Source organism: Lepidochelys kempii, chromosome 6 (assembly GCF_965140285.1).
Source record: "Lepidochelys kempii isolate rLepKem1 chromosome 6, rLepKem1.hap1, whole genome shotgun sequence".
Classification (NCBI taxonomy): Eukaryota; Metazoa; Chordata; order Testudines; family Cheloniidae; genus Lepidochelys; species Lepidochelys kempii.
In genome coordinates, this window is record NC_136385.1 from 128,235,700 (window position 1) to 128,259,782 (window position 24,083).

At 45.9% G+C, this 24,083-nt stretch overlaps 2 protein-coding genes across 8 annotated transcripts in view; both read left to right on the forward strand.

Annotated features, from left to right (window-relative positions):
- Positions 1 to 11,251, forward strand: part of MAP4K5 (mitogen-activated protein kinase kinase kinase kinase 5) — an 89,456-nt gene extending 78,205 nt beyond the window's left edge. For all 6 annotated transcript variants that reach the window (XM_073350194.2, XM_073350197.2, XM_073350196.2 and 3 more), the window contains 7 exons: positions 698 to 801; positions 2,244 to 2,421; positions 3,615 to 3,683; positions 4,391 to 4,483; positions 6,393 to 6,463; positions 8,704 to 8,759; positions 9,899 to 11,251. In XM_073350194.2, coding sequence (XP_073206295.1) covers positions 698 to 801; positions 2,244 to 2,421; positions 3,615 to 3,683; positions 4,391 to 4,483; positions 6,393 to 6,463; positions 8,704 to 8,759; positions 9,899 to 9,986 — 659 coding nt within the window. In that variant the 3' untranslated portion in view covers positions 9,987 to 11,251. The remainder of the gene's footprint in view (positions 1 to 697; positions 802 to 2,243; positions 2,422 to 3,614; positions 3,684 to 4,390; positions 4,484 to 6,392; positions 6,464 to 8,703; positions 8,760 to 9,898) is intronic.
- Positions 11,252 to 14,663: 3,412 nt separating this feature from the next.
- Positions 14,664 to 24,083, forward strand: part of CDKL1 (cyclin dependent kinase like 1) — a 34,011-nt gene continuing 24,591 nt past the window's right edge. For both annotated transcript variants that reach the window (XM_073350202.2, XM_073350203.2), the window contains exon 1: positions 14,664 to 15,223. In XM_073350202.2, coding sequence (XP_073206303.1) covers positions 15,056 to 15,223 — 168 coding nt within the window. In that variant the 5' untranslated portion in view covers positions 14,664 to 15,055. The remainder of the gene's footprint in view (positions 15,224 to 24,083) is intronic.

The following is a 24,083-nucleotide window of genomic DNA, read 5'->3' on the forward strand; positions in this document are numbered from 1 at the left end:
AAGGAGCTGTGGCCGTTGTTGATGTCAGCATGATGAAGGGGGTTGCTAAGCATCAGGAAAAGCATCCGTAATAGAGAACCCTATTATGAGGATGACATTGACTAGCAGCGCAAGGATTACAGCACTGACTAATGTGGGGGTTCTCTGTCATTGTGTATGTACAGTGCATAACATAATGGGCCCTGGTCTTAGGTGGGGCCTCTAAGGTGCTGCAGTAACACAAACAAAGAATAATGCTGGGGCAATGAGGAATTTTGCAAGAGGAAGAGGTGATTTGGTTGACGTTGGCTCTTTTTTTAATTTGCTGTTCCCATCTTCTTTCTATTTCAACAGGCCCCTGACTCTCTTTTGCTCCTCTTGAAACAAATATTTGTCTAGCACAGGTGTGCTGTTTGCTTCAGTAACATTCCATGAGTTAGTCCACAGGATAGGTTATGTTAATATGTAGGAAAATAGATAATTTTATGTCTAGTTCATTTGGAAGTTAGCACAATAATTAATGGAACAAACATTTTAATACAGCACCAAGTAATAAACCTAAGGTCAAAGAGGTTAGTTTTTTAAATTTTGAATCCTCTGAAAAAATAGCTGTAATTTTCAGTTTTACTTGAAACGTGATTGCTTGTTAAATCCAACCCTATTTGATTTAAATGTGTGGATTGTTCTGGGGTGTTTTTTTTTTTTTTTTGTTTACTAGTAAGAAATCCATACACAGGACATAAATACCTTTGTGGAGCATTGCAGTCTGGAATTGTTTTACTTCAGTGGTATGAGCCAATGCAGAAATTCATGTTAATAAAGGTAAGTTTTACCCAGTTACAAGGTATGTCTTTTTCCTGTTGCACGATGTTAATCATTCAACTATTATTAGAAATAGACAAAGCTCTCTGAAAGTGTGTGAACCATTCCAGATTTTTATGATGGAAAGTGCATCCCTTTTTTGTCCTGTTTGAAGATGCTAAGCACTTGAAAATCTGCCCCTGCAAGCTTTTACCAGCTCTAGGGCTGATCCAGTGCCTGAGGGAATCAATGAAAGTCTTTGCATTGATTCACAAGTTGTTGGATCAAACCCAGTGCTAGCAGTAGCAGACCTCCAAAAACCAAGAGCATGAATTATGTGAAATGTTCCATTCTTTTGGGGATATACTCTCCTTGATTGTGAGTAGTAGTTTGAATTACATAGGCAATTGAGAGGAGAATAACTCTCACTAAAAGGGCTGAGACTTAGCATCATAGAATTGGAAGGGACCTTGAGAGGTCATCTAGTCCAGTCCCCTGCACTCAAGGCAGGACTAAGTATTATCTAGGCCATCCCCGACAGGTGTTTGTCCAACCTGGTCTTAAAAATCCCCAATGATGGAGATTCCACAACCTCCCTAGGCAAGTTACTCCAGTGCTTATCCACTCTGACAGGAAGTTTTTCCTAATGTCCAACCTAAACTGCCCTTGCTGCAATTTAAGCCCATTGCTTCTTGTCCTATCCTTGGAGGTTAAGAACAACAATTTTTCTCCCTCCTCCTTGTAACAACCTTTTATGTACTTTTCAGCCTGAAAAAGAGACGACTAAGAGGGGATATGATAGAGGTCAATAAAATCATGATGGTGTGGAGGAAGTGAATAGGAAGTGTTACTTGCTCCTTCATGCAACACAAGAATTGGGGGTCACCAAATGAAATTAATAGGCAGCAGGTTTAAAACAAAAGGAAGTATTTCTTCACACAACGCACAGTCAGCCTGTGGAACTCTTAGCCAGAGGATGTGAAGGTCAAGACTATAACAACATTCAAAAAAGAACCAGATAAATTCATGGAGAATAGGTCCATCAATGATTATTAGCCAGGATAGGCAGGGATGGCCTAGACTCTGTTTGCCGGAAGATGGGGACGGGCGACAGGGGATGGATCACTTGATGATTACCTGTACTGTTCATTCCCTCTGGGGCCCCTGGTATTGGCCACTGTAGCTCACGAAAGCTTATGCTCAAATAAATTGGTTAGTCTCTAGGGTGCCACAAGTACTCCTTTTCTTTTTGCGAATACAGACTAACACGGCTGCTCCTCTGAAACCTGTCAGAAGACAGGATACTGGGCTAGATGAACCTTTGGTCTGACCCAGTATGGCCGTTCTTAGGTTCTGATGTTCATTAGTATCTCTAATTATCTGTGGATGTCAGTTTTTAGGCTGCCTACCTACATGCTAGATAAAAGTAACCTCTAAACTTGATTTATCTTAATTTTTTTCAGCACTTTGATTTTCCTTTGCCAACCCCCCTGAATGTGTTTGAAATGCTAGTGATACCAGAGCAGGAATACCCCATGGTTTGTGTGGCTGTTAGTAAGGGCACAGAACCAAATCAAGTAGTTCAGTTTGAGACAATCAACTTGAACTCTGCTTCTTCATGGTTTACAGAAATTGGTGCAGGTAAGGTTTTGGGGGTCTAGTGTGTGAACCTTGCATTCTAAGTAACGTGGAAACACTTTCTCTACCAGCTTGATTCCTTCATCTTAGCTCATTTTTGAGGCATGCATACATATCTAGATATAGGCCTTGCAGTGCCATGCCAGCCTGGATTGCATCTTCCTCTCTGTGCTCTGGCCTTCTGAAGATATAAAATCACTTCCTGAGAAAAGTTGCGGGAACCCTTCTGGTGTTTTAAAATTACTTCACTCCCTCTGCTTAATCATCACATAGGAGGCTGGTCCCACAGACCTTTCCATGTCTGTTTTCTGCCCAGCTCCAATTTCATTTACCTTTTAAAAGGCTTCATTTTAAAAGCACCATGTACTAAAGTGGATGTTTGAAAACCAGAACATGACCCACTCAGCTAAGAGCTCAGTGTGAGGTTACATGGTCCATGGCCCTCCATGGGGCCAGTCTGTGTGCTGTTCCCCCTTTTCTTCTCTAGACACCCTCAGTGGAGTGCATGCCTCTCTCTTGTTGCCCCGCATAGACCGTTTTTGTAATCCGTTGCCCATTTATGCCATGGAAAAAATTCTCCTTTCTCTTCAACAGCTATTTGCTACCATTGATTACTTTTTTCTCCGCTAGGCTGATTCAGACACATATTTCCACATTTTTAAAGGCTTCTTTTTAACAACACTAGTGGGCTAGCTCATTTATGAATTAAAGCTATATAAACTGTTGAATATGAACTTATCAGTCACGCTGGGCTTCCTAGATTGTCATCTCCAAACATGAATTGTCCAAGGGGGAAGTATCCTGTGCTGATCCCTACCACTCATTATTGTACCTTGTTGCAAACACCCTCTAAAGCGGATTTGATGTATTCTTGGCAGGCTGTCACAAGCAGACAATAGTCCCTTCAGAGTTATGGTTTCTGTTTTAAAAGCCCAGTTTTTTGAGAGGCAGACTCGATCCTGAGCTCCTCTCCCATAACACACAGGGGTCAGAAAGCCGCTGACTCACCTCAGCTGGAGAATTGGTGTCTTTAACATTGCTACCACTAAAAGAAATAAAAATGACTCTACAAGAATGGAAATTCCTAACTGTAAAGATGCGGCACGGCAAACAAACGAAGTAGAATATAGGGCTTGGGGAGCTAAGGTCAGGTTTTAAAGGTGTAATGTAAACTCTTTTTGTTTTCCTTTACCAAGGCAATCAGCAGTTAGATGCCATTCATGTAACACAGCTGGAAAGAGACACCGTTCTAGTCTGCTTGGACAGTAAGTATTGTCTATATGGCTGGAGCTGTGATAGAAACCTTTGCTTTGGCACAATTGCTACTTTGTTAGATGTCAGCTCTTTGGTTATCTTTTATACTCTAGCAGTCCGATATCAGGGCTTTAGTTAAGGGTTAGACACATGACAGTTCCATTGCAGCCTCAGGTTTGCAGCGCTCTTTAAAAAATACGTGTATCCTTTTTTTGTCTTTTGTTTTCATCATTTAAACTTTAATGCAGAATTATGATTGAGAATAGAATACACACAAATCAGGAATTGTCAGAGCTTCGTTACCACAAATTGAACTTGTTCAACGCACATGGCAATGTAAGAATCTGTACGCGCAGAAGCGTGGCTGAAAAGTTAATGGTTTCAGTAGCAACCCAGTCGTGACTTTTGTGTATTTAAATATACAAACCTTCATGTTAGGGTGGCTGGGTATTTTTTCTTTGAATAGTCATATATTTTGTATTTCTTTTGAGACTTTACTAAAAGTCTTCCTAACATACAAAAGACATACGGTCTTATCTACTTATGAAGTAATAGAAACAGGCTCTTTGATTCATTCTGTACAAACTATAAAAGCCAGACATGGGAATAAAATATTCTTAAACCTGACAGTTATAGTTAGCATTTTATATGTAAAGCTGTCTATAATCCTTTTCAGCAACAGGTTTTGAGCTTGATTTTGTACTTTTTTTCCCTTGAGAATTTGTGAAAATTGTTAATTTACAAGGGAAGCTGAAATCGAGCAAGAAGCTGGCCTCTGAACTGAGTTTTGATTTCTGCATTGAATCTGTAGGTAAGTAAAAATCTCCTGACTGGTTCTCAAGAACTGAGCCTTGAGCAGAGAGGATTTTATCTTCAAATTGCATGGCTCTTTCTAGCCAAGCTTAGTTTATTGCCTGACACTGCAAAAGCTTATTACTTGGTGTAGTGCTTATTGTGGTGAATTGTCTCCTTGACTGCATTGACTACTTAGGGGAATAGGCTATATGCCAGGTTCTGTTTGCAAGACTGAGCCTGTTTTTGGAAATTCCGTTCTAGTGTAATTCCTGCTGTTTTTAAATAAGATGTATCCTGTCTTGATTAAAAACGAAGAAATTGCTCTCATCTGTTCCTCTTCATTTCCAGAGCAGTAAGAAACATTTTTATCACCGGGTTTTTATTGTAGTAATAAATTAGGTTGGATCAATTTTTAACAAAGCTGAAATTTTACTTAAGGAAACCCTGCAGATACCAATTTAGTTCACCCATACCTTCTTAATAATGCATAGCTCTTACACGGTGTATAGCAGTCTTGTTTTTGAAAGGTGTGCCATAATCTCTACAGCTTTGCGCACTGTTATGCTGAGTGTTCCTGCCATGATAAATTGTCCCAAAAGTCGGTATTTAGTATACTGTACATTAATTGTTGCAGAACTGGAATTCTTTAAACTTGTTCTGGAACCAGAGTCAGTAGTGAAAAGCCTTTAATAAAAATCCCAGCTTCAAGATCCGCTCACTCTTACCCAGCAGTTCCTTGCAATTTGGAGCACTGGGTTCCTTAGGCATCTTCCCTTTGGCAACAGATTTTTGGGGTAGCTTTTTAAAAAGAATGAATGTCACATGTTCATCTGTCCAGGCAGTGCAGGGTCTTGTGTAAAAGAATCCCAGAACTGGTCAGGCTTCGAAAGGACACTACAGTATTTTTTTATTTTTATTTTTTAATTTGACGTGGTTCTTTCCTAAATCATGGAATGTTATAATTACTCAGTCAGAAAACGTTCCTTCCATTCCCAGCAATCGATATACACTGTCATTTATGCTATAATGCAACTACACTGTGTAAACAGCTTTCCTTTGAAACTCGGAAGGGATGAATAGATGGAAAGTGTATCAAGGACTCTTGTGCTAACTGTCTAGCGCACTTTGCAGATGGCTCTTCAGTGAACGGTTTAAGGAATTTATTACACTCTAGATGGCTCTGGGGAGCCTCGGTTTTATAATGTAGGGATTGGAATAGGAATAAGTAGCTCTTCCTGGTTTATGACGGGAAAAGGGGAACAGCAAGTGCACATGAACCTAAGGGCGTGTCTGTATTGCAGTCAGAAGTGAGATTGCTGCTTGGGTAGACATGCTCATGCCAACTTTAATCCAGCTAGCGCGACTCGAAAGAGCAGTGAAAACACAGCTGCATGGATCCTGGCCTGGGCTAGGAACACGAATACATACCCAGAGTTCCAGGTGGGCTTGTACAGCTGATGCTGCAACACATGCAGCCATCTGCTTACTGCTGTTGCTAGCTACCCTAGCTAAATTAAAGCTAGCCTCCCCGAGCTACGTGCCTCCCTGAGCTACAATCCCACCACCAGTTGCAGTGCAGACATACCTTTTGTGTAGAAAAAGGGTTAGGGTTTGCTGAGATGTTTGAAAAGCCCAATCACTACAGTTTATAGGTTTCAGTTGACTTAACTGAATGCCAGATGTGTCAGCTACTGAGCAGCATGCGCCGTTAGGCTCTGAGAGATCACGGGGGAAAGCAGACAGGACCTAGAAAACTAGCATGAGTGTAAAATGTGTAATATTCACTTAGTGCTTCCTAGAGCCCAAAATTGTGCATTAACATCTCAAACACACTTCCTGTACTGGACCCACCAATGCTGTCTTTCATCAGAGACAACAGAACTCCTTTCAACCTATTGGTCTAATTTTGTTTTTCTTCTCTGTAGTGTGCCTTCAAGACAGTGTGCTGGCTTTCTGGAAACATGGCATGCAGGGCAAAAGCTTTAAGTCAGATGAAGTAAGTACTCACCTGGTCTTTCCATATTTAATTTAATTTAATTTTTAGTCATCTTCCCCTTGCACCTGCTTCCAGGTTGCTGATTCTGATTGGGGCCCTAAGTTGCTACCATAATACAGTAACTTCTTGCTTTACGTTGTAGTTATGTTCCTGAAAAATGCTACTTTAAGCGAAACAATGTTAAGCAAATCCAATTTCCCAATAAGAATTAATGTAAAGAGGGGTGGGGGTTAGGTTTCAGGGAAATTCTTTTCACCAGACAACAGACTATGTTTTATATATATATATATATATATATATATATATATACACACAGTATACGTTTTAAACAAACAATTTAATACTGTACATAGCAATGCTGATTGTGGAGGCTGTTTGAGGTGGTGAAGTCAGAGGGTGGAAGAGGGTGGGACACTTCCCAGGGAATGCCTTACTGCTAAATGATGAATTAGCACTCGGTTGAGCCCTCAAGGGTTAACACGTTGTTATTAATGTAGCCTCACACTCTACAAGGCAGCATGAGTGGAGGGAGGAGAGACAGAGACGCACACTGTGTGTGTGAGAGCGAGAGAGAGACACGCACTGTCTTTAAGCACGCTGACCCCACTCTCTAAGTACACTGCCTTTTTAAGTAGATTAGCAAGTTGAGGCAGCAGCTGCTGCCAGCAAGCTCCCACCGCCTGAGACCTGTCATGTGACACACACCCCCCGCCCCCACTCTGTGGAGATGCGGTAAAGGAGCAGGGGGGCAGGAAGGGGGACACCCTGACATTAGCACCCCTCTTCTCTCTTCCCCCCTCCCCCCGCACAGCAAGCAGGAGGCTCCCGGGAGCAGCTCCAAGGCAGAGGGCAAGAGCGGCACACGGCAGTGGGGGGAGGGACAGCTGAACTGCCTGGCAGTTAATCGCTTGCTGAGCGGCTGATGCACAGGGAACTTAGGGGAGCGGGGAGCTGTTCCAAGCTCGCTCCAATGGGCTGCTCTTCCTGCAAGCAGTGGACAAAGCAAGCAGCTGCCAAACAACATTATAAGGGAGCACTGCACAACTTTAAACAAGCATGTTCCCTAATGGATCAGCAACATAACAACGCTAACCAGGACAACATTAAGTGAGGAGTTACTGTACTAGTGTGTGGCTAGTCAGTGTCACTGTTTTGAATGGTCAGATACGTGTTCTGACATTGCTCTCCCGTGCTGCTCTGGGGGACATGGCATGCAAGCTTTTTCCCAGGCTGCACAAGAGGGCATCTACTAGTAGCACGGCACCAAGCTGAAACTAAAGCGGCATCAGGCAGGTGTGTCCAGAGAATGGAGAGGGATGGGCCCAAGCACGTTGGTGTTCATAGATGCCAAGGCCCGAAGGGGCCATTGTGATCAGCTAGTCTGAACTCCTGTGTAACACAGGCCAGAGACCTTCCCCAGAACAATTCCTAGAGCAGATCCTTTTGCAAAAAAAAAATCCAATCTTGATTTTAAAATTGTCAATGATGGAGAATCCACCACGACCCTTGGTAAATTGTCCCAATGGTTAATTACTGTCACTGTTAAAAGTGTGCACCCGTATTTCCAGCCTAAATTTGTCTAGCTTCGACTTCCAGGCATTGGATCATGTCTTTCCCCCTCTAGCCTGAAGAGCTCATTATCAAATATTTGTTCCCCATGTAGGTACTTACAGACTGTGATCAAGTCACTACTGAATGTTCCCTTTAAGCTAAATAGTTTGAGCTCTTTGAGCTTGTTGCTATAAGGCATGTTATATGAGGCCTGTTGCTCTTGGGCCCACCCTAAACATCATTAAAGGTTCAGAAAAACCTTTATACATTTGTGCCTTTCAACCTTTATCCAAATTCAGGACGGATGATTTGAAGGGCTGGCTCAGAAAATTTAATTCTAATGAAAATTCATCTTTAAAAAAAAAAAAATCAAGTTGACAGCATCCCTTTAACTCTGCGCAGTGGGGGATGAAATTCAATCTGTCTGCGAAGATTTATGCAAAGTATCCTCAAGTCCACTACCTAATCCTGAAGTGTGCTACTCATGACTATTACAGGCTATTTAAGATTAATCTTGTTAATCACGAAGCTGTACTTAGTGCCTGTATAAGGTTCTATATTTTGCACTAAATCTTATTTAAAACTAATTTTTTTAAGAAACTGGCTGGCTATTTTCTCTTCTAAATCAGATTAAAGCATTTTATTTTACCATTACAAAGGCGCTTTCCACTAATCCTTTTCTTTTGCAGGTCACCCAAGAGATTTCGGATGAAACCAGGGTTTTCCGCTTGTTGGGATCGGACAGGTAGTTATATTAAAGAAACGTAAATCTTGTATTCATTTAAATAAATTAGCTGAAACCTAGTTGGAATTCAACTACAGTCCAGAACAGTTCTCTCAGACCCTTGTGTGGGGGGAGAAAGGTGGATGGCAATGCCGCTTGTTGCTCACTACCGCCGCGTTTAGTTGATTTTCAGAAGTGATTGTGATTAGAACCAAAGTGAGTTTGGCGCCACCTTCCAGTCCAAGTGCAAGGCGTACTCTGACATTGCTTTTAGTAATATGAACATAGTGTACCTAGACTATACCTGTGGGGAGAGAACGAACCACATGTGACAGATGGTAGTCATGTTGCTCCATGCCCTTCAGGAAAGTCCTGGTTCTGGCAATCATGGCTTGGATTTTTAGGGCAGAATTATATTCATGAATCACCCAGATAACCAGCCTGTAAATGTTCTTTCCTTCTGTGGGACTTGAGGTCTGCAATAAGATAGCAACAAACCTAAGCAACTTGTTTTGTTTAACACATCAAGCTTCATTTTAATCTCAGTCCCTGAAACATCCGGCTGAGTCTCTTCAGCAAAAGCAAGCAGGGAACAGGTACAGTCTGATTGGAGCCACCAGCTGCAGGGAGATGCTCTTTGAGTCCAGATTTGTCACATTAGTCGAGGCTGCTTCAGCCTTCTAGGCTTTGTGCCATGTAGCCATGTGGCTCTTACGAGTCAAGAGATTGTGTTCTAGGCCCGCCGACATAGCTTATGCCGCTCACGGAGATGGGGGTTTTTTATGCCGACGGGAGAGCTCATCTTCACCACACGTGTTTCAGCGGCCCAGCTGTACATTTAAGGTCTAGTGGCCTTAATTTCTCAGACCTGAAGAGGAGTTCTGTGTAAGCTCGAAAGCTTGTCTCTCTCCCAACAGAAGTTGGTCCACAAGTTGGATGTTATCTCACCCACTTTGTGTTTCTAATATCCTGGGACCAACCTGGCTACAACAACACTTCTTACATAGGTTAAACAGGCATTAAAGGACTATCCACGTACCTCTGTCCCCTTATGAGCCTGTGAACAATGGGAGTTGTTCCTCTTTTTGTTAGTATTTAAACCGTGGGATCTCTGTTTTCCAGCTAACCCCATTCTGTTTTGTGCTTGTGTTTACTTACAGGGTTGTAGTGTTAGAAAGTAGGCCGACAGAAAACCCGACTGCACACAGCAATCTCTACATCTTGGCTGGACATGAAAATAGTTACTAAGCAACAGTAACCCAATGCAAATAACAAGAGAATGAATCCATCACATAAGGAAAAAAGAACCGTTAAGGAAACTCAAATACAAGCTGGACTGTAACTTGCTTTTTCTCTTCTTGATATCTTAATTATCTGGTCTGTAGGGTAGAAATCAATATTGTACTTTTCGCAGCTGGAAACGGCTAGTTCTGTCTCTTGCCACTGTGTGGCTGGTTATATCAAGTTTGCTTAATAAAAGCTATGAGATAAATAGTCCTTTATTTGTTAATCCTAGGGAAACACAGCCTTTAAAAACAATGCAATAAAGGTGCCATAAAACATTAGGTAAATACTTCCTCTGGGTTGTCCTTGTGTCCTGTAGATATAAATATAGTGCTGGCCAGTCCCCCTTTATACTGAGTCTTATTCTTAATAAAGATGATTTGCATAGGAAGGGAAAGGATCAGCAATGCTTTTCATTTTTAAATCTGCCATTCCGTATGGCTTTGTAAAATAGACTATTTAATCTTTATTTATTAATCTGCTGCTAGAGTGGTGTAATGTGTCTCACTTTTAGCAAAAGAGGGTTGCAGAGCAGTTTAGCATTTTTACAGTTGTATAAAGACTTGATGATTCTTGGTCCTTGTAGCAATGTAGTGCGTTGTTGAAGGGGGTTATAGTACAATGTTGGTGGTTCCTGTATAAATGCAGTTTTGTACAACAAAGTATTTTGTATTCGTTTTGCCTACAGAGTTGCTATAAAAGGGAGTTTGATATTTACTGAAATAATAGGTGTAGAGTATATACGAAATGTAATATTGACACCTGAAATGTTATTAGCGGGTGGGTGTGTACAGTATACGTGTGAGTGTGTGTGTCATTGACAGGCAGTGATATGTAATATATACATGCTTTATTTTCATAAATTAGGGATAACCTGTGTGAAATTAAATGGAAGCGTAAGTGGATTGTGCCTGGTCATCCTTAAGGAATGAAAATAACGTATCCAACTGCCTACAACGTGTATTTTATTTATACTATTCCAGAAGGGAGCCTGTAGGACAACTATGCTTATAAGCTTTTTGTATGTATAGTTGCTCACGTTGTTACTTGTCAGACTGTCATTTAGTGATGGTTGTTTCCCAGTTGTTTAGTATAAATATCTATGATAAGAAGCAATATTCTATAATAAAGCTTTGAGTCACGTCTCCTTTTACCCCTTCCCCCTTTTTTAGTTTGTCATCCATACTTTATCACCTTATTCCTCCATTAAAGAGTCACATTGCTTCCTATTGTCTGTGCTCATTAATTAACATTCCGATGGTACCCTAAAGAATTAAATGCTACCAGGTAGACTGCTCTTCATGTCCTGTGTAAGGGGTGTTGCTACCCCAGAATAACACTCTAGCCGTGATGTAAGCAGAAACAGTCCAGAGGCTGATGCAGGAGCAGTTATTTAAAAGTTAGGGTTTATTTTAACACTTAATTCTACTGTATACTGGGGTGTCCCATTCAATCTCAATACCTGCTAAATTAATAGGGGGGAAATAGGTTCAAACCTTCACAATTCATTTCAATAACAGAACAGAGTAAATGTAACAATACCAAAAGGCTTTGTCGCTAAGCTGTGGTGACAGATTCTAAGGCAAACGTGGGTGGTTTGATGTCCTCTGATCCGCTGAGAGAATGAAGAGCCTCATTTTCCTTTTGGAAATCAAACGTCTTGATTCACAATTAATATTGCTGAAATTAACAATGGGTAGTTGGTGAATCTGAGGAATCAGGAGTGTCGGGTCTTGTTTGGTGCATCTAGAGTTCATATTGTTCTGATGTCTTGGCAGGAAGATTGAACTGCATAGATTTAAATGCTTTGTCCACTTAAGTTGTCATTCAAACCTAGTTCTGTAGTATTGATTTGACAGTTAAATCAAGTCACTGTTTGTAGTTCAGAAATTGTATTGAAGTTTATAAAGACCTTAAAAATATTCCCAAACAGTACACTGAAGATTGGATAACATTGAAATAATGTAGCTAATTATAATTGTACCAGAAATATTACAAGAGTAGAGCCCAAGTTTTGTATTTTTGAAGAATCGGAAAGAAGTTTGTGTCATTCTGAAAGTCCATTATTTTGTTTTCTAAAGCAATGTTTTGGATACTAGGGCCCAGCTGATTTCTTCCTAAGCTGTGGCAGGGAAATCACAGGAACTGGTGCTAGTCCATGGTCTGGTTGTTGAGAAACACTATTCTAAAGTAGTCTTCTCTAGGAGTGGGAGGTTCTCCAGTCATCCAATAACTGACTGTACAAAAAGTCTGTGGCTATTGAGATTTTTAACAGAATCCCAAATGGCAAAGCAAACTAGATAAAAATATTTTGTTTCTGCAGATATTTTTTCAGCTGTATTATGTATTTGAGCGAGAGGGGATTCATTTAAGATACTTTTGGGCTGACTTTTCAAATGAAAAGTCTTAATAAATGATGGTGTCAGTATGTCCTTGTATTATCACTTGGTTTGTTGAGGTAAAATAAGTCACAAACTTTCAATGGTAGTTACCTATATTTTCTAGTATAGAAATGCCATATGTAAAGGTGATTTATTACTAAGGCCTGCTCTACACTTAAAAATGAGATCTACCAAGGTACATCACTCAGGACTGTGCAAAATTTCATATCCTGAGTGCTGTAGTCAGGTGAACCTAACCCCCTAGTGTCAACATGACTAGATTGTCAGAAGAAATCTTCTGTAATGCAGGGGCTTTAGTGTAATCTTATTTTAACTGTATTAGAAGTAGGACATATCTGTTAGTATGGCATGCTTTAAAAGAGCAAAAGAAAAGTACAGCTCTAGAAATGCCGTACAGCAAACATCACTTTGACATAAATGGTCTCTTCCCCCATGACTTGTAGCTGCTATAGACATTTGAGTCTAATATTGTCGATACCTTGTATGTTCTGTAACATTTCAACCAGGATAAAATACCCTAGGGTGCAATTATTAGCACTAAATATGAGGCTCGCTCACACACTCCAGTACCTTTGAAAGGTGCCGAAGTATTAATTATTGTGAACAAGTTTTTGTGTATTCAATTTAAGACTTAAACAGGCTCCCCAAGTTCTTTGAAATGCAAACAGCAGATTCCGCAAGCAAAAGGGGTTAATTAATGTGATCAAATGTATTGTAAACTGAGAAACAGCCGTAATGAGATTGACATCTGAGTTAGTCAAGGAGGAAGGGTGCAACACATCAATGAAGCCCGAAGGTGCTTCCAAGTAGAGATGTGGGCCCTAGAAGGATGCTATTGTAGCATCCAGAAACAGCCAAAGGATGGCAGCTGGCTACTGAGGAAACTTTCTGATGTGGATGCTGGCTTTTAAACTCTTGCATTTCCACTAGGTTGCAACCGAGACTGGACATGTAGATGGTTTAGCTAGACTTTCCTGCATGTTCGTTTATGTTTGAGAAGGGTGGGTAAGGTAATATCTTTTATTGGACCAGCTTCTGCTGGGGAGAGACAAGCTTTCCAGCTTATGCAGAGCTGCTCTTGAGCTCTGAAGAAGAGCTCTGGGTACGTTCCAAATCTTGTCGCACCATATTATCTCACCCACCTTGTGTCTCTGACATCCTGAGACCAACAAAGCTACAACAACACTGCATTTATAGTGTAATTTTCTTCCTTTTCAGCCTCCTGGCCCCATGCACTTCATTTGATACCTAGAAGCCCTGTTCGAGGTTGGTTTGGAACAGTGGGAGGTAAATTGATAACTGACTTTAGGGAAGGCAGGAGGTGGGCCCCGCTTTCTTGCCTGAAGGCAGGGGCCGTGGAGGCCGCTTGGCTGGAGATGTAGGCCAGTGTGGGTGTAAGGAGAGGGGGAGCGCCCTGTGCCTGGAGCCACTTGTCATGCTAATATGCTGCGCCACCTACCCCAACCCCGGGGCATATAGGAGCTGCTGCTTTTTGAACATGAGTCTCTAGGGGTACCTCTCCCCAGGCTCGCAGAGCCAGCCTGCAGCCCTAGACCTAGCCCCGGGGGGTGACACTCTGGAAATAGCTGGGCGGGCAGCACTTTGAAGTTGAATCCTCCCTCCCCCTCCCTAGGCTTTAGAGGCCCAGCTGCAGGTTCAGAGCCCTGTCTACACGACTAGTTTGAGAGCTTTAACCCAAGTCTGTAAACTGGGGTGGGGGGGGGGCTTGCTCCAAAATGCTGTGTAGACATCCCCTGAAGGTCTAGTGTGCGGGGTGAGCTATTTCCATTGGCCGGAGAGGATCCACAGCGGGCACAGTCGCAGCTGCTGAGGGTGCAGGGGGCTGGGTCTTGTCTTTGCAGAGCAGGGCCTCTGGAGGGGCTGGGGCCGGCCTCCGCACCTGGGGGCCAGCGTGGGCAGGGCAGGGACGTCTGTTCTCTCTCCGGCACCCAGAACACCGGAGTTTTCATGGCAATAAAAGGGGGGCGAGTTTTTAAAACGATGAAAGGAAATACAGTGCTTCCTCCCCCTGCACCGTTCGTCCGCGGAACTCCTGGCTGCATGATGCCACTGAAGCCAAGAGTTTAGCAGCCTCCTGGTGCGGGGGCTCCGAGCCCCACCCGCCTTGCCACCTTCGGCCAGCGGGGAGCGAAACGCTCCTGCCCCGGGGGTCCCAGCCTCTGCCCGGCGCCAGGTTCTCCCCGCAGGGCTGGAGCTGCGGGGCAGGGGCAGGACCCGGCCCTTGGAGCCGGCGGCCGGGCACTGGAGTATCCAGCGTCGGCTCCTCCCCGCGCGGCCGCGCCTCCCCCGGCACCCCGCGCCGCCGGCAAGCGGGGGGTTACATTTTAATTTCCAAGCGCGGCCGGCGAGCAAGGGCAGGACGCGAACCGGGGGAGAGCTGCGGGGCCAGGGGCTGCAGGGAGACCGGGGCGACCGGCCGCTTCCCTGCCCCGGCGTGCGGCTCGGGCGTTAGCTCCCGCGGGGCCGGGGCCGGGGCCGGGGCCGCGGGGCTGGCGGCGCTGGGGCGGCTCTCCCGGCCCCGGGGCGCCCGGGCCATTTGGTCAGGTGCCGCGCAAGGTCCCGGCTCGGCCCGAGTTGAGAGCCGCCCTTGGAGAAGGTTCTCCGCGGGCCATGGAGAAGTACGAGAAGCTCGGCAAGATCGGAGAAGGCTCCTACGGGGTGGTGTTCAAATGCCGGAACCGAGACACCGGCCAGATCGTGGCGATTAAGAAGTTCCTAGAATCGGAGGAGGATCCGGTTATAAAGAAAATCGCCCTTCGAGAGATCCGGATGTTAAAGGTAATTGCCTGGCTGGCTGTTAGCCCTCTAGGACTTGACCTTGCCACCTTGTGACGGCGGGTAGCCTGGCTGGGGTTTCAACTCTCCAAGGTTTTGCTTATTCTGAGCCAAATAACATCTTGCGGGGGTAATTTCCCCAAACCTCCCTAACCCAGATACAAATATCAGGTGTCTCTAATTTAAGCGAGCTGTAGCTCAGGAAAGCTTATGCCCAAATAAATTGGTGAGTCTCTAAGGTGCCACAAGTCCTCCTTTGCTTTTTGCGGATACAGACTAACACGGCTGCTCCTCTGAAACCTGTATTTAGCCTGGTATTTCCCAAAGCATCCTAAGGAACCCCCTTGGCTTTCAGAAAACCTGGATTTGTGCTGGAAATGGCCCAACTTGCTGATCACTTTAGATAAGCTATTACCAGCAGGACAGTGGGGTGGGAGGAGGTGTTGTTTCATATTCTCTGTGTGTATATAAAGTCTGCTGCAGTTTCCACGGTATGCATCCGATGCAGTGAGCTGTAGCTCACGAAAGCTCATGCTCAAATAAATTGGTTAGTCTCTAAGGTGCCACAAGTCCTCCTGTTCTTTTTGCGAATACAGACTAACACGGCTGTTACTCTGAAACCTTGGCTTTCAGTGGGATTTGAGGGGCCAATTCCCCTCTGCTCTTTGAAAATGCTAGCCTTCCTGATTTTGAAGATCTAGCAGCTGTTTCCACTTCTGCTGGTTTTGGGGGGGGATTATAATTGTTCTGTATAAATATCCCAACAGAGCTGATTTGAATTCTGGGGAGAAAAGTTCAGAAAGAAAAGAGATCAACAACAATCTCTTCCTTTATCAGGAGTTTTTATTGGGGGGGGGGATGTATATAATCCTGTGGCTTTAGATGATGATTACATTACTCTTGAATATACAATAGCTTAATGTTCCAAACATTCGTTTTTCCTAAGCAGTCTTTACAGAGGGTAAATCGACGGGAGTAGCCAACAAAGCCCCTGCTGAGATAGTTACATGGAGGTTGTGTGGTTGATTTCAGAGAGTACCTTTGGTAGTAAGATTTGCTAAATAGCCATTTGATGGATGCGATTGTATACCCATGCCGCTGGGTCATCCTTACGAGCGATTGTGTGCAGTAGGGAAACGCACAGTCTTGCTGACGGAACTTGAAATTCGCGTGTGATGGGGAGAATGTGTCGTCTCAATCCAGCGCGAATACACGTCTCGCTTAAAATGTAAATTGACCTTGTTCTCACAACCAGCCTGGCCCAGAGAGGAACAGATTCGCTATGTCAATGCACTGGGCATTGCAAGAACGTCACTGCTTTCTCAAATCTAGCTCCGAGGCCAGATGGAGCTGTGCTTACTCGTCTGGAGTAGGACCTTATTCTGCGAGTGGCCTCGTTGGCAGGGAAGCCAGACTTTCGGCCCTGAGCGTGTGCACAAGATACCTCGCTACAAGCCCACCAGAGTTGCACAGGCTGGTCGGCAGCAGGCTTCTTTTCCCCACCCAGGTTGTCTCTCCCTAGAGGAGCAATGATCATGGCAGGTGGCAAAGCTGGGTTGTGGAGCATGTGCAGACCAGGCCCCCCGTCCACCACTTCAGTTGTGGACGTACTGCTGTCTTGGGCCTTGACCCTGCAGACCTGCCCATCTGAGTAACATTCAGCTTCAGCTCGTGTTTGAAATTGCCTGTTTGCGTAAGGGCTGGTGGTGTTGGGCTCTTCATTTGGAGACACCCAGTGAGGGAGTGAGAAGAGGCCTTGTAGCTTCTGCTCCTCAGGTCTCCTGGGTGAGAAACTCGTTGCTCTGTCGATCCTGCTCTGGGCTACCCGTGTGCACGTGTTAAATCAGTGTATGTAAATTAATAAGGTTTATTTATCTCTGTACGTTTCACAATAAAATACAATAAATACTTTAAAACAGTGTAAGGAATCATCAGAAACGGTGCTCGTTAGTGCACTTAAATTTGGCACACATTAAAAACCAAAAACCACAAGGGAAACTCCCAGACAACCAAACCCGTTCCTATTCTCATGGGCGCCAGGTTTATATAATTTTTGGTGGTGCCCAGAATGGGTCCAAGCAGAGCCGACCCATCTATAGGGCAGACCGGGCCAACCACCCCGGGCCCCACGCTTCAGGGGGACACGGAGTCCAGAGTGGCCTTGGGGGCTAGCAGGGGGCCTGGCACCAGCAACGCTGAGCAACCCGGCCTCAGCCCGCTCCGCCCCGCCCCCATCCCAACCCTTCCCCCAAGCCCCTGCTCCCACCCCGCCTCTTCCTGGCTTCCGCCCCCTCCCCAGAGTGATGCTGGGAGCCAGCGGAGTGGAGTGGGGTGGGCTGGGCCAGGTCGCTCGCTGCTGCTGGCTCCAGGCCCCCCCGCTAACTCCCCCAGGCCGCCCTGGATCCCGCGTCCCACTGAAACGCGGGGGCCCCCAAAGCGCGGTAAGCCCATTGGTGGAGCCGGGTCTACCTTCTTAAATATTGGTGGAGCCCAGGCACCACGGGCCCAAAAACTCGCCTCCTATTCAGACTGCTAAGGCTGAAAATCGACATTCTGGAACGTTGTCCTTTATATAAGCTGAAAGTCAAGAATTTAGGATGTTTTAGCACAAAAAGCCGACACAAAACACGGAAATATTTTCTGAAGGGTCTTTTTAAAAAATTTCTTTATTTAAAGATCAATGTTTAGAGATTTCTTCCCCAGTATTAGCATTTCCCCCAGTCTCTGGTTTCTACCTGGCATTTTTCCCAGACTCCACTTTCTGCTTGGCATTTATGGAGCAGTAAGAGACCATTATCCGCTATCACTGTTCTTTTCCATTATCTTAATTTGCTTGTTGGGAACCAAACAACGTTTCTGTTGCTGTAAGTATGAGATTTCAGTGTGACACAATAGTTTTGAAAATGTCCCCGAAGCTGCTCTTGTTATAAACCATGGTCCGTTCTGGTATTTTATGACCTGTTTTCATATAAATGTGTGGGGTCCTGACGCGAGAGAGGTTGTGATAAACGAAGCTGAGGCTTCCTCCTGCTTCCGTCACAGTCAATGGTAGAAGACCCATTTGTTTCATCTGAAGCAGGATCCGATCCCTGTTTACAGTCGTGGTAGTGACTCCAGAACCATTTTAGGATAAAAGCACCATTGGCAAGGGTCAGGCTTGATGGAGAATATGGGTTTGTTGCCCTGCCAGGAACAAACTGGGAAACTGCAGTTCTATCTGTTTAGATGCATAATTCTTCCTAACAAACTGCACGAAGCTTTATGTGAATATGAAAGATTTGCAAACGAACGTAATAGTTACAGAAGCTGCTTGTCAGAAGCATGGATGATAAATGCGTCTTCCCCACGCCCATAATAATAAAGAACCCAACAAACTGCAGGTCATCACCAAAAGATCTGTTTCAGAGTAGCAGCCGTGTTAGTCTGTACCCGCAAAAAGAACAGGAGGACTTGTGGCACCTTAGAGACTCACCAATTTATTTGAGCATGAGCTTTCGTGAGCTACAGCCCACTTCATCGGATGCATTCAGTGGAAAATATCTGTGTTTGGAGTGATGTTGATTTAACAAGTGGGGACCTGCTCCACTATCTTTTAAACTTTTTCTTTGTAAATAGTAACAGATTGTTTGTTAGCTTATTAATTAAGGTATTTCTTGGCTTAGGCAACACACTGTTTGTCTAGGATCCAATGAGATTATGTTTCATCAGTGAAAAACGTCCCTTCCCCCCCACCATAAATATTTGTTCTGCAGAGTAAATATTTTATGGACAAAGGTTTGTGTAACTAACAAGCTATGGTAGCTGGCTCAGAAAGATAGCCAGAGTAGGCAGAGAGTGATGGCTTTGAAATATACAAAAGGTACTACTGTGAAAACAGGGTCAGTCTTTGTATAAACTGTATCCCCGACAATAGAAACCCGATACTTGCTGTTTCTAGAAGGATGAATTTTAATGTTGCCAGCTGATATAGTGCTGTGCGTGGGGCCTCAATTCACAAAACGCTCAAAGGCATATATTACAAAACCATAAAAGGTGGGCGTGGCTTTACAAAAAAATCCCGCTCTGTAAGGTGTATGGCTTCTGGAGACGCACGCTTCAGATGGAGAACGGGCCTTTGACAAAGAGCTACTAGCAGATTGCAAACACACACATTCATTATTAGTATTCTGCGTTACAGAGGCCCTGGTGGAGATCAGGACCTGTTTGCGCTAAGCACTTTAAAATACATTGTCGGGGACAGTCCCGCCCCAAAGAGTTTACAGCCTAAATCGACAAGACAGATGAGGGATTAGAGGGGTCGGGACTTGCCAAAGGTCAGACAGCAGGGCAGCCGTCATCTCATCATGTACAACCAGCCCCACTGCTGCTGATCCCACAGAGATTTGTGTGCAGTGCTCAAGGCTCCAGAACCTTTACTGAGTCTTCACACAGCAACAGGGCTGCCTGGGAAATCGTGTTTGGTGGCTTTGGAAAGTGCCCATAGCAGGCGTGTGGGACTTAGTCTGTAGGAAAACCTCGATCCCAGGGAACCTCGCCCAACACGTGTTCCCAATAGTACTGCACTCAGGCGAAGCCAACAAACTGAGTAGAGCTTAAATCATGCTCGAAGGAAGAGCTGTGTGAAAAGCGGGGTGGGAAAGCACGGCAATGAATTGACCAAGCAGTTTGGGCTCGGTGTCCACTTGGTTAGACTTACTCGGGGCTGGGGAGTTCCACTGGAATGACCCTGGAGTCAAGAAGACCCTGCCCTGGCCGGAATGGTGGCATGTACAGCAAGAAGGATAGCCATGGAGGATAGGTCCATCAATGGCTATTAGCCAGGATGGGCATGGATGGTGTCCCTAGCCTCTGTTTGCCAGAAGCTGGGAATGGGCGACAGGATGGATCATTTGATGATGACCTGTTCTGTTCATTCCCTCTGGGGCACCTGGCATTGGCCACTTTTGGAAGACGGGATACTGGGCTAGATGGACCCTTGGTCTGACCCAGTAGGGCCGTTCTTATGTCAGCTCTGCTGATTTCATTTGGCTTGGGTGGACATAGGAAAAAAGGGTCACTGAAGACTTTGGACCTGATCCTATAAGGTGCTGAGAGGTCGACTCTGACTGACTAATGGAAGTGGAGGCTGCCTGCAGAATTGGATCCTTTGGGAGAAAAAGCTGTCAGCTGGCTCACTTTGCTTTCCGGCAAGTGGTGCAGTTCGTGGAGAGAGGCTGGCACCAGACCCCGTGTTCCTGTACCAAGTTGCAGACAGACAGCCTGGCAGAAGCTGGCTAACTTAAAGGAAGCCCAAGTAGAAGTGAATTATGATAGTTGAGCTTTGGAGATGAAGACGGGAATGACCATAGTACAGTCCCCACTGGCGAAAAGTGCCAATTTTCCAGAGATCAGGAGGTGGGATGAGCCACTAGGATACTGCTACAATGTGGCCTTCCATGTTGAAGGACAAATCCAGGGATGACCCTAAATTTTCTCCGTTTGGCTAGTGGCAGTCGTGCTGCTCAGTGAATTTGTGAAAATGCTCATGGGCTAGGCTGTCTTGGTTCAGGGACCCTCCTGCAGGCTGGGCATAAGCCACTTGTATCTCATTCAAACCCACAGCCGGCTGAAAGGCTGCCTCAGCCTTGGGCTGCGCTAGGACCCTGCTGTGTTGGGTGAAAGATTCTTGGCCGATGACGGGCAAGTGCCGCCCTCTGCTGCGACCTCTGTTATAAGAATGAGTGCTGGTGTACTGAAAATTCTGGAGCGATGTTTGCATGGGTATCTCCAAAGCAGCCCAGAGATGGACAGTTTAAGGCTCCAGTGAAAAGATGCCAACTGCTTGAAGAGTTCAGCTGGGAACTGGAAACCACATTGGACCGGGGGGGAGGCTGCTCAGACTCGTTGAGGCAGCGGTGAGGTAAAGAGGGAGAAGCTGGGGCCTCTAACCTTCAGCTCGCCCTCTCCCCACTGCATCAGAAGAATTGTCTGAGAGTTTAAAGGGGTGAAAAACTTCCCCAAAGTGCCTGAAGTTGCTAAGAGAAGATCTCTTGGGTGAGCTAAGCCTTGGCCAGCAGGTATAGCTAACATAAGAACGGCCATACTGGGTCAGACCAAAGGTCCATTTATCCCAGTATCCTGTCTTCCAACAGTGGCCAATGCCAGGTGCCCCAGAGGAAATGAATAGAACAGGTAATCATCAAGTGATCCATCCCATGCCGCCCATTCCCAGCTTCTGGCAAACAGAGGCTAGGAACACCATCACTGCCCACCCTGGCTAATAGACATAGATGGACCTATCCTCCATGAATTTATCTAGTTTTTTTTTGAACCCCGTTATAGTCTTGGCCTTCACAACAGCCTCTGGCAAGGAGTTCCACAGGTTGACTGTGCGTTGTGTGAAGAAATACTTCCTTTTGTTTCTTTTAAACCTGCTGTCTATTAATTTCATTGGGCGACCCCTAGTTCGTGATCTGTTTGTGTGGAATTGCTGAAGAATTGTCCTGAACAAAGTTTTTGCTTTTTGTTTTATGGCTCAACTCCTGTTTTAGTTTCCCCTCTGTGAGCCTCTGACATAGCCCATAGCCTTTTCTGTCAGAGTTAAGAGCAAGTGTATCCTGTTTCTCCACTCCTGGGCAGCGTTTGTTTGGTATGCTAAGGACCAACGAGGTATGTACGTGGGGGAGAGGTCTAACGTGACGCCCTTTTGAATGTGCTGTTATCAGATCAGAGAAAATAGCAGAGCAACCAACCCTCTGAGAACTTGACTACACAAACTACAGGTGTCTCCTGTTCGCTCTTCCCTTGGAAAGTGAAACACCAAATTCCCTGGTAAAGGCTGACTAGGACGTGCGGGAACTGGCTTTGACACATCCCCTTCAATGAGTGAGCTCAGTTGCCAAAGGAGCCCAGTTCCACCGGGGGCCACCACCAGCCCCCAAATGCCACTCGGCTCCCAAGAACTGCCGACAGCTCTAAATCATCAGTAAGAACCGATTTCCTCAGGCAATTCACACTGGTCAGGTCGCAAGCTGATCTGAATTCCCAGAGAGAGATGCCAGCGTTTCAGGTAGGATTAGCTCTGCATCCCGTCTCCTTCTCAATGGCCGTTCCCAGCAAGGGAACAGTGGAGCCTAGGCCAAAGGGTAAAGAGAGAACTCTCCCCGTCCCCTCCCCAACACCTGTAAGTGCAGGCCAGGACCCTGGGCACCAGAAGACGACCCCTCATCTCTTCTGTCAGCAGTGAACTGAGCCCTTCCCTACAGCCTGGAGACCGTCCTAGGGCTGCAGAACTGGAACTGGGGAAGCAACCAAAACAGGCCAAACTTGAGTGGTGGTGTGACCCCATGCGCCAGGGTGCGAGGCCGCTCACTCAGATTTGCTGCCCCGTCACGGCGTCGTGACCTGATGCACAGGATGGTGGTGCCGCTCGGATTTGGCCTGGCTGCCCCTCCGTCGTGTCAGCAGGGAAAGGTGCCCAGCCATTAGGCCACCCAGCTCCGGACTGGGGCCGGGGGGAGGGGCCCTCTCTCGTTGCTCCCTTGCCAAGTTCAGGTTCTCAAAAGTGGGGGGCAGTGGCCCCTTGTCACCCCCATCTCCGGCCCCTGCTAAGACCGTCTGGGCTGCAGGTGGAGGGTTGAGCCTAATTGCAGCCCTGTTAGGAGCTCAGACAAAGGGCCTGGCACCCAGCCTGGCACCTCGTTTCCTGCTCTGACATCGATATGGCAGCGAGAGCCGACCCGCTTCTAATTTGTTGATCTGGCCAAGTGGCAAGGGAAAACCACGACCGCAAGCAGCTGCCAGGTTTGTCCCAGCTGGCAGGAAGGCTGGATTTCCCCCATTGCCAGTGATCTGGGGTGACTGATGAACCCCCGTTTGCTCTGCAGAGGAGGTGATGCAGCGGGTGCTGGGGTGGAGGCCGAAAGACCCGTCTATAGTTGGCGATTCTAATAGTCATGTCTCATTAGTGCTACATTGTGACTGAAAATAATCTTGACTCATGGACCTCTCCAGGGCTCCACTGAAATGAGGTGGGTTTGCGTGTGAAATGACGACTGCTGAACAAAGTGGAAGTGGTTGGCTGCGACTGACATCACGCGACTGTCTGTGCCTGCTGCTGACTGTTTCCTTCCAGTTGTGTAGTAATTGGCCCTTATTAGGAACGATAGTCCTCATCGTCACTCCTCCATGGGCCTGTGTATCCCACCTGGGGTAAGTGACCAACCCCAGAAACGCTGAACTTTAGCTTCAACGCTGTCTTGGGAGTTTTCTCTAGTGCCCTGTCACCTACCAATCCGAGCCTTCCCCAGGGTGATCAAGGGGATGTCTGTACTGCAGGGATAAAGCAAGTTATCTACACTCAAGTTAGCTAGCCCAGCTTGGGTGGGAGTGGCCACATTGCAAAATAGCCCTCTGGTGCTGGAGCCACACTTCCAGAGGGCTAAGGCTTCTGGGGGCAGGCACGTCATATGGTCCATAGCATTGCAGTGAGCTGAACCGCTCTGAGTTGTTTCCCAGTGAATTGGGCAGCCAAGTTCTCTCGCTTCCTGGGTGCACAGGGGAAAACCTGGGTTGGCATTGGAGAGCTATCCGTGCTCGAACGGCACTAGCCGCGTCCACGCTGCAAAGAGCTTGGGTTAGCCCAGGGGAGGGACCGGGGGACAGCCTCCCGGGCCAGGAGCTCAGGAGCCGGGCAGGATGGTCCCGCGGGCTGGATGTGGCCCCCAGGCCTTAGTTTGCCCACCTCTGCTCCAGACAGTGCACCTCTTGTGTGGCTAACGTCACCTGCTTTAGAACTCGTGCCCTGTAACGCCGGCTACAAACCGCTGCAGTGTTCAGAAATGTCCTGATGTAGGGTCCAACCTGCACCGTAAGGTGAAGAATA